The sequence below is a fragment of the Neopsephotus bourkii genome, unplaced genomic scaffold (assembly GCF_033783945.1).
Source record: "Neopsephotus bourkii isolate Nb327-2 ecotype Australia unplaced genomic scaffold, CSIRO-AGI_Nbou_v1 NB_1760, whole genome shotgun sequence".
Classification (NCBI taxonomy): domain Eukaryota; kingdom Metazoa; phylum Chordata; class Aves; order Psittaciformes; family Psittacidae; genus Neopsephotus; species Neopsephotus bourkii.
In genome coordinates, this window is record NW_026902234.1 from 5,726,789 (window position 1) to 5,742,333 (window position 15,545).

The 15,545-nt window shown below is 40.3% G+C and overlaps 1 protein-coding gene across 1 annotated transcript in view; it reads right to left on the minus strand.

Moving 5' to 3' along the window:
- The window catches only part of TGFBRAP1 (transforming growth factor beta receptor associated protein 1), a 37,349-nt gene extending 22,400 nt beyond the window's left edge, over window positions 1–14,949 (minus strand). The window contains exons 1-4 of the mRNA XM_061377620.1: window positions 14,758–14,949; window positions 11,287–11,988; window positions 3,557–3,751; window positions 2,405–2,559 (exon numbers count right to left, since the gene is read on the minus strand). Coding sequence (XP_061233604.1) covers window positions 2,405–2,559; window positions 3,557–3,751; window positions 11,287–11,971 — 1,035 coding nt within the window. The 5' untranslated portion in view covers window positions 11,972–11,988; window positions 14,758–14,949. The remainder of the gene's footprint in view (window positions 1–2,404; window positions 2,560–3,556; window positions 3,752–11,286; window positions 11,989–14,757) is intronic.
- Between the last annotated feature and the right edge of the window lie 596 nt (window positions 14,950–15,545).

Here is a 15,545-nt window from a genome sequence, read left to right on the forward strand (position 1 = left end):
AAAAGAAAAAAGAGATACCTATGGAAGATGTGTGTCAATCTAACCAAGGTCTTCACTACCATCAACCATGATTTCTGCAAACTTCAGCTGTCCTGAAAAATTAATAAGCAGTATTCAGTCAGTTCATGGTAGCATGGTAGAAAAGCCTTTGTATTCTCCTACCAAAAATGATAGCCAGCAACGCCATTTCCTTGCAACACTTTTGCTTATCCTGTTTTTACCTAGCGGTAATTCCTGATGCCCAAAGACAAAGTAATTTTCATTTAATACTGCAGAGATAAATTTGCAGTCTGCAGGTACCACTGGTTAAGTAACAGATTAGAGTTACTAATGCACGATCTGCTTCTTTCCAGTAACTAAATGTTGGCTGTACAAACAATTCTGAGAGTACAATACTTTACTGTTTCAGTCCCACTATCATTCTGCATTACCACCAACTATATTGATATATTTATGCTGATAGAAAGAGAAGAAGCAAGCCCCTTTGTATGCATGCAATGAGAATGCAGTATTGAACTGCAAGAAAAGAAAATCCAGGTTGTTCCAGAGTCAACTGTCCAACAATGCCATGACTGATTTCAAGTCACAAGTTGGCAACAGCCATTGCAAACTGCAGAAATTAAAGCAGCATCTGGAAAAGGAGGCACTATACTAAATGTACCAGACAATTCCTATCACTTTTCTGTATGGCTAAATTAGAGTGGCTAGATCAAGTGCCTTACTACCAAATCCTATGCATTCCTTCCCACCGCTCATATAAAATAGCAAAATAAGGCATTGAAAGTTTCAACTACTGAGGAATCAGTAAAGTTTACAAAATATGTATCTGAAGATGTCGATTTGAAGATACCTATTTTCTACCTTGCTATAATCTGTCACCTGAAGATCTCTCTTAGACAGGAGTTAGAAAGAAGTAACTATGTGATCAGTGAAAGTATGTCAAAGAAATGTTGCAAAAGACACACGTATGGCATGTAATTGGGTTGAACTCCATCAGATTTATATTATGTGAGACTACAGTAAAAAAAAGTCTGATGTGCTTGTAACTAACCTGTAATGACAGCATTAAGTATCAGAGGCAAACTCAACATGTCACTTTCAACTAGATAAGCTCTGAAAAACTGGACTAATATCTCAACAAATTAAGCCAAGTTGAGTCAATTTAATATAAGTCAGTGGGAGACTCCATCAATTTAAGCTGGTTAATCTCAGTTTACAAATACAGACTAGAACAGACTATTATTTTGCTTGCAAGTACTATGTTTTCTGTTTTTCAGCTGTAGCACTGACTCAAAGCAATTGAACACCCTTAAAAGCATATTAAGTTAGCAAGAACATTTAATATTCTTGGAAACAGCAATTTAAGGTAGACAGACATTGTGAACATAAGACACGTATGAACAGAAAGTAAATTATCAGACAGAAAAATCCTAAATGCAAGCAAACTTGGGAGGAATGAGACTTTATGCCACATATTTTAGATAATGAACTGCAGTTCAACCTGTGGTAAAACACAAAAAGACATCTACACTACATCTACATAAACTGAAAAAAAATAATGGGAGAATTACAGGTCATCATACATAGAAGACATTGATTAGAACATGCATTCTGTCCTCACAGCAAGATTTAAGTTTATTTCTTTAAACAGATTGTAAATGAAAAGTTGGAAGCAAAGATGCAAACCAAAGCATGCTGGAAACTGAATTCTGCATTTGCTTAAATACTTTTCAGCTTCCAGTACTTCCAGGCAGCTGTATCTTCGCAAAAGGATGGGAACACCTTTCTCACCAAACTTTTTACTTCCAGCAGCCTACCCAGCTGTTCATTCACCAAACAAGGATAACAATGAAAGCTGATACAAATTTAATTTAATGACTACTTTTCAAGGGCTTGACCAAAATTTAAATGAGAAGGAATTAGAAACTTCCTGACATTAAAATAAAAATATCCTTACAGACTGAATCATTTTGAACCACTGTAGCTCTGCAATCACCACAGTTATGTTCCTAACTTTGTATCTTCCTAAATAAACTGAAAGCTATGCTACAGATACTATTTCAATGGTAACAAAATGCTTCAACAACCGCACTTGGTATGAGGGAAGCATCACATGGGACTTTCTATTACTAGTTTTTCAGTTTTGTTTTAAACTGTTTTCAAGTTACACACATGAAAAAAACCCAACACCAGCAGAACTGCATTCAACTCTTCCAACGTCATAGCCTTTACAAGCACTGCCCAATTCAGCAGCATGTCTATTTCATCAGGCTGAAACCATAAAAGGTGTTAGATTTCTCTTCTATGTAAATTCCTCCTCCACCTTCTCTGGTCCCTTGACCATCATATACATGGTCGCACTATGAGAATTATGTTTTTCATGAAAATTAGAGGAAGGACAGACCTGAAATTTCTCTTTTGGAATATTCCTTCGAGCTCCTTTTGCTAGAACAAGGGCTTCTTCCACTCTGTGGCTGGCTAGAAGATCCTGAATCTGTTTTTCCAAAGGTAGCGGCACCAAGATATACACTCCTTTATTAGTAGCAACAATCACCTTTCCTGGGCAGAGAAAAAGGATATATTCAGTTTACATTCTTGATAGAACCCCTCTTCCCCGCCCCTGCTTTCAGAAATAGCCTTTAAGATTTACTAAGATACAAAAACCTGAACAGTGTTAAAAGTTCCAAAAGCTCATCTCTTGCTATCATATTTACCAGATAGTATAGTTTACCTATAAACTGCACCTCAGAAATACAGAGATAATGGTAATTTTATTTATTTACAGATGATATTCCACTCTGAGTAAATGAAAGTGGCTATAATCTCTCATGATGAACTAAGCTGTAAAAACCACCGCTGAACCTACTGCCCAGATTCCATAGCACAGAGACTTTTAACTGCCAGGTATTCCACAGGCTTCCGTTATAAAATTGTAAGCTGTATGTCAAAGGTAGCAAGTAACATACATTTCATAATGCTAGAGCTTGTAGCTCTCCTAAAAAAAAAAAAAAAAAAACAAAACAGAAATGGAATGTATTAAGTCCTTAATTGAAGAACAAGTAAAAAAAATGTTTCTGGTTTTTCTTTAACAATTCTTTATGACATGACCCATTTTAAGCCTCTTACACTGCTATTTTACAAAGTACAAAAGAATTCCTTTAGGAGTTAGGTTAGACCTTTGTCAGGACAGCCAATGGACAGACACCTGTAGCTCCCAATTGTTGACTCATAAATTAACATTGCTCCTTGGAAAGAGATAATCAAGTTACATGAAGAAGCTCTAACCCCACAGACTCCTACCCAACAATTAACTTGACAATCAGAGCACGTTTGATGAGCATACATTTTGTTAGAAGCATGAAATTTTGGATGACTAAAGTTTTCCTATCATAATCTGCAGGAATCTAATCAGGAAAGCATTTACAATAGAAGTTTTAACAAGTAATTTTTAACAGGTGCTTACTAGATACTGTGTTTAAAATACAAACTAAGTGACTATGCCTACAGCAGTGGTTGTTCCAGAACTACTGATTCAGAGACCAGTCATTTTTAATACCTTCAAAGTCCTGTAGAATGTGACCTTCTTTAAAAGGCAGGGTTTGTTTTTGCTGCTGGTCCAGCATGCTGTGCACTGTAATGAACTCGTCATCGAGAGCAACTACATAAGGAAAGCACAAAGCTGCTCCAATCACGTTCTCTGACCAGTGCACAGGGGCACGCTGTGAAATGCCGTCTACAGTTGCAAACATGCCTAGAAAAAGGGAAAAACAAAGCCTGAGCATTGTGCTGGTTGAAGACTGTTGCCTTTCCAATATGAAGCATGGGTACCGAGGTACAGAAATAAAGTCTCAGAAGAACAAATGCAGTGTCAGGTGGTATGATGATGGCACATCACACCTTCGTGGACCACACAGACCTGATGGTTAGTTCAGTTCAATTTTTCCTTTACCACAGAAACACCAAGAACTGAAGAGAGGATTACTGAAAGAACTAGCAAGAATTTTCAAGTTTATTAAGTCCCAAGATTCTTTAATAAGAATTATGCCATGTAGCTTGAATTCATTTCAAAACACTGGTATTTAGTCAAACCCAGCATTCAAACAATACTGCCTTAGTGAGAGCTTCAGAACTGCACTGCCTGACCTATCTGGCAATACAGGCATATTTGTTCCTTGTAGAGTCAAATATCTAAGGAGCATTTTAGTTGACAGCCAGCCATTCACTTGTCAATTCTGAGTCACTTCCTGCGAGGCATCTGTGTTTTCAGTCATTTCAAAAGAACACAGAGGCTGCATATAAAGGTTTGTGCCAAAAGCCAAGTGCAAAGTAAAGATTTAATTAATATCCCAATGATACCTCCTATGTGGCCTTCAAAAAAAACATTTTAAATCTTCAGTTAATTTGTGGGGTTTTTTTGCCACTATCTTTCCTCCTGTCTATTCTGTCCTCCTTCCTTCTCCTGGCTTAATAAGAGTTTGACTTGCTTTTGGACACTGCGCCACTGGTCCTATTCTCCAGTTCTTTCCAAGACATTAGTTAAAGAAAAACTCCAGTCAAAGCTTTCAGGCCTAGTTCAGTAACCCTTTGCCAGCTGAGCCACACCGAGGCATGACGTAAACTTCTGTTCTAAACATGAACACATATTCCTTAAAAAGACATGCCATGAAAATTGTTCTTTGGCATGAATGAGCCACTTGACAGCTGGTAGAATAAGCCTGAGCTCTAAAGGACAGAGGAGATTGAAAGATTATGTTACTGAATTTGCAGAATCTCTTCCAAACGAGGATAATGAGGCATGGGTAGTTGGGCACAAGGACTGTCTTGGAATTAAAAAGAACAAAAAAAAAAAGAAAACAGAGGGCTGTAGATTTTTACAGAACTAGAGTATAGAGACTCAGCTTCTGGATCCTTTATAGCAGCATTGAAATCATCAGCCCCTTCCCCTGATTAATGGTGCAGCACACAAATAGAATTTCACGTCTAGCTGTTAGCAAATAATGCTGCTTGTTTTCTCACTATAATGATCAGCTTTTCACTCAGAGCACCTTAGAGAAAATACTTTTGTTTGGCTGTAATATATAATTCCCAATTTACTCAACAGATCTCAATATTCTTATGGATCAGAAATGGAATTTTATGCCAGACAGACTGCACTATCCATATCTAATGCTTTCAAGTTGTTACTCTGTGCTATAATCCCATTTCAAAAAGTGGAAGAAAATTTGAGTTAAACACAAACTAACCAGTGGTAAACTCAAGGTTAATTATATTTGAAATATTAATTCTTAGGTTTTTCTACTTCTCTGACATTCTCAAAAAATTTATAAAATCCTGATTTTAACACCACCTTTTTCTCTTTTTTTTTTTTTTTCTTAATGACAGAGCTTTTTTTCAGGTAATATGAAAAAATCCTTTACAGAAGTGAAAGGGTATGCAGAGCAATGCACAGTATTTTTCCAAGTCAACATCGCTCTACATTCCTCTGTCCTCAATAGCTAGCGTTTCTGTGGCAGAATGATGCACTTTCCTCTCTTCATGCAGTTCTCACCTAAGGATAACAATATACTTGACAAATACAGTCAGAAGCAATGGCCTTTTTACAGTACAAGAATGCATTTCCTTAAACAGATCAAGCCAGTAATCATTTCTGTATTAAAAGCACATATGCTATCCAAAGGTTACAAGAGTTATCCAAAACACAGCTACATTATTTTCAGCATCAAGATATCTGAAATTTACAGAATCATAGAAGAATTTAAGCCAGAAGAGGTTTCTGAAGGACATTCTGTCCAGTCCTATCCCCTCCCTTAAAGAAGGGCCAACTTTTATCAGGTTACTCTGGGCTTTGTGCAATAGACTGTAGTTTTTATTTATTTGCTTGCTTTAAAACAGAAAGATTCTTTGTGAAAATATCTGTAAAAAATGAAATAACACATCTTTATTACTACTTGCTTAAAAAGGACTATGAAAGCTTTCAGTTATCATAAAAGTTGACAGCATAAGGAACACTACCAGTGGCTGAAAACAGGAAGGGAACATGCTGCTTATTGTTGACTACCCTACTGTTGCTTTATGCAGCGGCATCAGCTACAAGAAAGGCACTGCATGACCATCTATGAATCACTCTCCTTAGTATCTGTGTGCCTGTCTTAAGTTATAAACCTCGGTTCTCCAACTCCATTTGTAGTCTACTCAATCACTATACAACTGCTCAAACCATTCACCACTGAGGAGTTTATTCTGGAAAAGCAGAAGGAATAAACTAAAATCAGGTATTTAAAATTTTACTTTTTACTTATTAAAGTTAAGGAATAGTTGAAGCAGGAAGGGACCTGTGGAGATTGTCTAGCCCAACTTCCCTAAAAGCAGGGTTAACTAGGACAGGTTGCTGAAGAACTTGCTCAGTCAGCTTTTGAGTATCTCCAAGTACAGAGACTGCACATCCTCTCCGAGCCCCATTTCCTGGTTTGACCATCATCACAATGAGAAATTTGTTTTCTTGTGTTTATGTAGAATTTCCTGTATTTCAATTTGTACAGACTGCTTCACATCCTTTCACTGATGAGATACCACAACACCACTAACCAGAGTCTAGATGTCTTCTTTACATCCCTTCTCTCTTCCATACATGGATCCTTTAGTTTGCTCTTTTAAGACAGGACTGAGTACATTTGTTTTCTTCCAGTCCTAAAGAACGTTCCCTGATCATCATGACCTTTCAAACACAGAGAGTGGCCTCACAGTGACACTGACCACAAACTCTGAGCATTCATGGGTGCATCCCATCAGGTCCTACGGATTTGTCTGACCAGTTTATTTACATGATCCATAACCCAATCCTTCTCTACTGGGGGCAGGTTTCTGTTGCTTCATGTTTTCCCCCTGGTCCTAGGGGCTGGCTGAGGATTCCTGAAGGAAGGCCATACCAATAACCACTGAGGTAAAGGTGGCACTAAGCACCTCAGCCTTTTCCATGTCTTTTGGCACCAGGTCTCCCACCCCATTCAGCAGTGGCCTTCCTTTGCTGCTGATCTGCTTGTGGAAGCTTTTTGTTGCACTTCAAGGTGACGAAAGTCAATGCCAGATGGACACTGGTCTCCCTAACCCTATCCTCGCATGCTTGGACAGTGTTCGTATTGCTCTGAGATGACCTGGGCCCTGCTTTCACTTGCTTCTTTTGTTATATTTGAATTTGGGCAAGAGCTGCTTGTTATTAACGCAGACTTCCTGCCACTTTTGCTCGTTTTCCTCCTTATTAGGGTAGACCATTCTTGAACTTGGGGGAGGTAGTCCTTCTCTCCAGGACCATATCACATGGAATTCTTTAAAGCAGGTCCCTGAAGAAACCAAAGTCTGCCTTTTCTGCAGTCCAGGCTTGTGGTCTTTTTCCCTTCTCTCAGGATCCTGAATTTCACCATCTCATGGACACTGTACCAAGGCTGCTCACCTGACCTTCACATTTCTAGCTGGGTTCAACAGCCCCTCATCAGCTCCTCAATCACCATTAATATACTCCAGAAATCTCCTGGACTGTGCTGTCCCTTTATCAGGTACTGGAATGGTTCAAGTGCCCCCTAAGAACTAAGGCCTACAAATGTGGGTTTCTTCCTGCCATCTGAAGGCCTTACCTACATCTTCTTCCTGACAAGGTGGTCTGCAGCAGACACTCACCATAACATCACCATGTCTGCCTTCTAGCCATACTGCATGAACTCTCAGCTGCCTCCTTCTTTGACCCAAGGCATGCCACCACATGCTCCCACTGCTGCCATGTAAAGAGTAACCCCTCACCTCAGCTGTTAACATACAGATGTGATGATTTCCCAGAAAACATAAGAGAGCTTTCACCATTACGCTGTTTTGTAGACTTAATGTGCACATGCCCGAAGCAGGGCCTCTTCAGCCCTCCCTCTTGATTGCAAAGACTCTCATCCACATCATTCTGCTCTCTGCCAACTTAGCCTACCACCACTGTTTCCTAGTTTAACTCCTCAGCAGGTTGATCAGCCTGTTGGCAAAAACACTTCTGGCTCACTTGGTCTGGTAGATACTGCCTCTTCCTTAAATCTACAGCCATAAAAGCCAAACCCCTCATCACCATTAATTGTGCAATCATTCAATGACCTGCACGGTCCACACACTCCTCCTCAAGCTGTTCTTCCTCTCCAGCAGGCCTGATGAGAAAAACCTCATCTCCAGTATCAGGGAGTCTCCCACTATTACTTGCTAATTCCTCCTGGTGCTACTGCATTGTACAGGCTCAGAGGATTTGTTGGACAGCTTCCTGCTTCCCATCTGCTTCTGAGCACTGAACATATTCTCTGCAGGCAGAGAAGGAGAGTCCTTCCCTTTATGGGAATTCACAAGTTTCTAACCTTTGCCACTATGGAACATACAGAAAAAAAAGCCTGTCCTTCCCTCAGTACAGCTGGGGTTCAGGCTCATGCCTGGGTCTCAGAGAAGATTACGTTTCCTTTTTGTCAACCCTGGTATCATGTACTCTGCTGATGTCCTCCTGCATCTCTTTTACTTGGCACCAGAAAACCTTAACCAAGCACACATCTCCTGCAGGCAAGGACAAAAAAATTTCCTGTGTCAGAGTCTCAGCAAGAGACCAAGTGTTCCCTTCAGTTCAAGCTCTGAAGAGCTGAACCCTCCTGTGGGAAATTGGTCTGACTTGAGGCCTCTGACATTTTAGGGCAGTTGCTCCAGCTGGTGCTAGGAAGTGTGCCCTACGCCAACATGCAAGAACTGCTTGAAATTTTAAAACTGCTCACCTGCCGAAATTTTAAAAACTTTAAGCCTCCACATGGCAAGAAATCTGATCAGAAACATGCAATAAAAGCTTCATAAAATGAAAAATTAAATTTTGGTAAGCACAGTTTCATACATCATCAGAAAGAAATCATTTTCAAATCTCAATGAATTACAGGACTGAATGAAGACGCATCAAAAATTAACTTCCTCATCCCTTTGAAAGACTGAACTATATACTACCTCCAAGTCGAGACAACGAAGTACCAAATGGCTAAGTCTATGGATCAGCTATGAACAATTCTAACCATCACTTTTAAATGCAGTCCAGGTAAGGAAAAAGGTTACATACCCAAGAAACTCAAAGATGTTTTACTTTACGATTACCTTTTTAAGCAATTGCTTTCTGCATTCTAAATTCCAGTCTTAACTCAAAAGCAGATTAATGTAAATAAATGCCACTTCAGACACTATAAACGCAAATATATTAATGCAGAATACATCCACCTCAGTAAGAGGTTGAATTTAGCATAGGTGTTCTACCAAGTGCCAAATAAACATGCCTTAAGCAACAAGATGTATAAAAGCAAACCAAAATTAGAATCAAAGATTTACATCAAGAGTTTTCAAGCAAATTCACTTTATAGCAGAGCCCTACCTCAAATGCCAAGACACACAATGCTTATATATTATAAAGATGCTCAACCATCTTCACAACTTCAAAGAGGGAAGTGTTAAAGACACTAAGAATTTTACTGAGGAAAAACTGAAAGATGGGGAGGGAATAAAGAACAGCTGATTAAACCCCCCCACAAACCCACAATCCAAATTAGGCAAGGGAAAAACCATATAATCCATAGCAAGAAGCCTTTGTAAGGTTTCTGAGCTAGAGAAAAGAGGAAATTTATAGCCTGTTTAGAGCTGCAGAACTGCATTTGTTTAAGATATCATACATCTGATATTCTAAACCCAGGACAATTTACTTACACAGGCACGTTGGATTTTGAGACTAGAGGTCTTACTGTATAGCCCTCTTCCAGGACATCAGATAAAAGTCAAAGTCAGACTAAATAAAATTCTGCTTTCTGACTAAACACGTTTACATTTTTGAAAATACACCTATTCTTCTTAAATCAAAAAAGAAACTAACCACTTGACCAGAACCTGGTTTGACATTCCTAAAAAGATAAATAAAAATGGAAGTAGGAATGGGATATCCTTGGAAACATGTCAAAAAAGAGTACTCTTAGATTCAGATTATAACTTTCACAGCACTACTAAAATAATTTCCACAAATATATGTCCACATTTAAGGCAACTGACAGTTTTAATAAGAGGAGGGCAGCCAAGACTTAGAAAAGCCCCACATCTGAAAAAAATCCTCAAGTTAATCTTTGAATATCTTCAATTGGCATAAACTGATGTTCTAATAAGCCTCGGATTCTTTTGAGAAAAAACACACTGGTGAGTTGATGTACATCTCATATTCCAGTCACAAGATAAAACTCCAATCACTTGCTTATATTACACTCTTACTTTTCTTTAGAATTTATATCAAAAAGCCTAAACCCATGCAGATCCCCGAATTAAGGGCTTAAATAGTTGTGATCTTTGTGCCACATACTATTCCTAATATATCAGGGAAGATACATAAACTGCATCTCCTACCTGGAGAGTCATATGGCAAACAGCATGAAAGCAGTCTGCCTGTGGTCTGTCAGCCCTGGGTTATTACAGCTTTTCCCAAAAGAAGCTCAAGATTACTGACCTCACAGCATATTGTTTATTTAGACAGATCACAGCAGCAGTAGTCAATCATCTATTAGAGAAGAGCATTATTCTGCATTTTGCAATATTAAACTATCACCTTCTGTAATACATAGTGACAAGTACTATAAAAAAATTAAGCAGATGGGAGCATAAAACCTGGGTAGTATCTGCAAAAATCTACAGTTAGGACAGAGTTTAGAACTACAGGAGTTAGGATACAGTTTACTTCCACTGACATTTCTACTAGCACTGTAGCATGACATATCTGTGAAACTGCTACAACCTATTAAATGGACTTGCTAGGAACTCCTCTGAAGAGCAACTGGAAAAAATATTAATACATCTACACTAATGTAACGATTTTATAGCAACATGGGGCTCCTCAAACCCAGTGTACCCAGTCACTGCAGAAAGGCTATCAGGCTCTGAAGTGCCACTTGGTACCAACCAATTTTTTTGCATTGGGCTGCAAGATACTACTACTATTAGTCATCTATGTAGAAATGAAGCTTTCTACAGACACAAAACATAAGTAATCAGATTTTTGTGCCTTAAAAAAGCAGGAGAGTAATAATAATACTTAGTACCCAAGATTTACTATCTACCTACTGATCTTAATGTTGCAGTACAGACCTGTGGGAAAAAAAATAAATCATCATTATCGGGCACAACACAATTAGATAAGCTTTGCTTTGCAAATTGAGAGAAACTAAGAGAGAAAAGACAAAAAATTGGGAAAAAAGTGACAATCCTTAGTCTCACCTAGGCCTCCGGGGCCAGCCAACAGAAACTCTTGTCTGCCTATCCTTTTCACAATTGGCCGTTTCTCATCACTGCAATAAGGAAATAGATCCTGGGAGACTCCAGTATTATAATTCAAAATTATATACTGTGTAGTAAGCGCAAGACACAAGTAATAACCATCTACAGCCACAGCACAGGGTTGCTCTGGAGTAAACACTTCCTTCACTATCTGGACTCTGTCTTCAAACACCATGAACATTTGGATGGTCCGTCGCTTGACTGAGATAATGCAGACTTCGACACAGAAAGGATCCCCACTCACAGGGTTTTCATTTAATGTGAACGTCACAGCTCCTTTGATTCGAGCACCAGTGGGGACAGGTTCAAGGTTCATCATGTTAACTAGTGTTATTGTGTTGTCGCAAAGCACAAGAAGCCTGGTGAGGGCAGAGGCTGCTTTCAACTCACTCACAGGCTTTTTCAAGCCCAGGTATTTATGTAGTTGCTTGGTAGCAGCAAAAGTTATTTTTCCAGCTGTTGACATCTTTTCATCCAACAGAAAGTGATAGATAAAGCAGTCATTGGTTCCAATGTAGAGGTTCTTTCCACAACACTCAATGCATTCGATGTTGATGTAATTTTTGTCTCCCATTAACATCTCCCGCTCAACAGCAGAAACGAGCTTGAAAGCTTTAACACTCATTGTGTCTTCTGGGTGATCTGATTAAAGAGAAAAAAACCCCACTATTTATCTCCACATACATCAAATATCAGAGGCAGCAATTTAAACACCAAAACAAAAACTTCACTGTTGCAATTTTCAATAGTCTATACTCTATTTCCAACCTGATTACACAAGCCAGAATAAGCACATTAATAACAACAGAAATTAATCAAATTGTAATGTTCCACTTCAAGTCTATCCTGAGACAGATTCAGAACAGCACCCAGCTATTATGAAGTGATGATTTCTCCACATGTAACCAGTAAATTATTGTCTCTCTTTGACACTTTGGCACTACAAGTGGTTCCTGGCAGTACTTAAATGATTTATAAACCTGTCATGCACAGTTTTCTATCACTTGTACATGAACATATATAAGCTTCAGCTCTCAGATTTCTAGAGAAGCCACAAAGCATTCAACATGAGTTAACATCTCATGTTAGGCCTCAATTTAGGCCTATTAGGACCTAGTCTCTTACCAAATATACCATAGACATTTTAGCACATATAGTTTACATTCCTTACTCTCCAGCAATCAGAAATTTGTAACGTCCAAGCCACTTGAATAGTATTACAATTTGTTGGCTCATGGTTTTTTTAATAATAGCTGCAAAGCGTCTGCCACTTACATATTCTCTGTATCAGACTTTATAAATGTAAACGTGCTTTACAAGCAACAGTTATAAAGCACATTCACACAACAAATTTGGAAGCATGGTCCATAAAGCATTCATTAAACTTGGGCTTCAATGTCACAGAAATTAAAAGAGTTGTTCTGTTCTCTACTATTACAACCATTCCAGAAGTCTGCTTTTAAGTGCTAAGCAGCACTTCTAATATTCATTCTACAAACTATACCCACTCTTTTGCAATCAAGGGACAGATGCAATTTATGAAGCAATTAATAACGTTTTAAAACCAGCCAGTGTAATTTTACTGTACCCCTGACTTGTGTTATTTTTATAAGAAATCAGCAGACAGCTGTGCTCAACTCTCCAAAGAAGAGCAGATGAGAAACTGCTGGCCTTGTTTAATCACCTTCTAATTTGTCATGAGTGGTCTGAAATAACGACTTATCCAACCCTGGGGAATGCAATACTAAACATCTTGAATGGATTTCAGAAATAACATATACAATTACTTCCAGTCCACAAGTAAGATGGAGATATAAAACATCAAGCAAAATTTCTGTGGAACAAAAGAGATGCCAACATCAACAAAATGCTTTTATATGAACATCCTGAAACTAAATATAGTTAAAATTAATTTAGTTTCAAATTATTACATCTGAAAACTCCCTCTGCCTTTGCAAAAGAACATTGGAAACCATGGCAAAATTTTCTGGGACTGACTGAGAAAAGGTAAGGTACACAACTCACAAGAAACTATTAAATAAGATTACATCAAGCTAAGAATACAACCAGAAGCAAACCATGTTATCAAGAGGTAGTAGCAATCTTTTATGCCAAAAGCTTCACATTCTATTTTTCAGAAATTAGAGGATTTTATTTCAGTCTTCCACAACATTTTCAAAACACACCCTCATCTGGGGCATATATCAGTGTTCTGGCCTTCAACAGAAAAAAAACCCAGAACCTAGAAAGTACCAGAGAAATAGCCTAAGGTAAAATGATAAAGCAAGTCCCTGGGAACACAGCCCTGATATCCTCCGACACTATCAAAAAAACCACAGTATATTAAGTTAAAAAGGGCTGCCCAGTAGTTGACTACCAAAAAAACCCAACCATTTCTAAGACTTTGTGTGTAGCCGGAAGTGATAAACTATAGTCTAGAGAGGTTAGGCAGCTTTCATACCTAAAGCTGTCAACAACTTAACATTCCTGTAGCCCAAGGTAAAAATGTTAATGTATGACATTGGGAGAACTACAGAATTCTACTCTTGACCAAAATGCATTAAAAATCTCCCCAAAACATATCAAAGAAAGATGAAAAGTAAGAGTATAAAAGAAATCAAAATAGACATGCAATCCATGAGCAGAAAGAACAAAAAACCCCGTAGTACTACATAAGTCTGTAGGAAAGAAAGTAAAACATTCATGCTAGAAAAAAGACGTGAAAAAGGCTTTTAAGAATCACCAAAGTCAATACACATAACCTGTATGTGATTTTTTTATTGGTTTTGTTGTTATTTATAACAGCTCAAGGCCTGCACACATGCAAAGAAACAGGTTCTGCAGAACACGCTGTTTCTTGAAAGTGCAAAAGCCTACCCCACAGTTACAAACGGAAGTCATTATGCTACTTTTGAGTTCCAGAAAACAAGATCATGGGTTGTTTGTTATCAAAAGCTAATCAACAGCCAAGCAGATTACAGTCTACTAGATATTGTTTTCCTAAGTGCACCAGTAATCCCGCACATACTCTTTTCTGATAAAAAGCAGAAAGCAACTCTCCCCCACTTGCATTAGGTAAAGTCTTGCTTTGCAGTCACATTCCGTTTGCTGCTGCCCTGCAAACCAGCACACTGCCTTCTTTACCTCTGCATCGCTCCCTTACGCACACGTACTCCTACACGCTGTGTAGTTAGCAAGCTCTAATTAACCCGTGGACATGGCTCCGCAGACCCGAGGTGCTGGACCACGCTATTCCCGGGAGGACGGTGCTGCTCTTCACCCCGTCCCCTCACACAATCGCAGCCTGACCTAGGGGCGCAAGCCAGGCCCGGCGTCCCGCGGCCCCCAGTACGCCTGCCTCCACCCCAGCAGACGACAGAGTCGCTCCTCCCGCTCTCCCTCCCGCAGCACCTGCCAGCGCCAGGCGCCGCCACAATACCGAGCCGGGACCGCCGTTGCGAGGCGGTGCGGTCCAGAGCCAGCGGCCAGGCGGGCGGCGCCTCAAGCCGCGCTGTCGGCGCGCTGGGATCCGCCGGCGGGAGCGCCGCTTCCGGTGTCGCACAAACCCCGCCCTGCGCCAGCGTCGCCGCTTCCCGGAGAGAGAGAGGCAGCCGCACCGGGCCGGACCCTTCCGGTCACGTGTGTGTGTATGGGAGAGCCACCGGGCGTCCGCGCTTCAACTACTGGGCTGGAGCCTCAAAGAAACCCCGCCCATCGGAGGCGTGACCGGCGTAGGGCGATGACGTTACAGAGCCGGCAGGATAGGGTTCGGTGCTGGTGTCCTCTCCTCGGGCATCGGTTTCATGGCAGGGCGGGGAACCGCGGCCTTGCGCTGCCTCTGTGACGGGGAGCCCCTTCTCTGAGCCGCCGGGCTACAGCCGGCCTAGGGCTCGCAGCCGGGTGGCGCATCCGCACCGTGGAAGGGCGGCTGGAGGGAGCCCCTGCGCTGCGCACGAAGTTCGGATTGGGGCCGGCCCGGGGTGGCTGTTTGTTGTTTCCCATCGCTGTAGGAGAGCTACGGGTTGTGATCACAGGGCAGGTCCTTCCTGACACAGGCGGAAAAGCAGTTCTTCCAAGAGAAATCGGAATGTAACAGTGGTTGTGGGTGGTTTGGGAGGGGGAGAGTGCAAGGAGATGGGTGATACACACTGCCAGAGGGCAGCCTGAGGGGCACCACGTGAAATAATATGTTATTACAC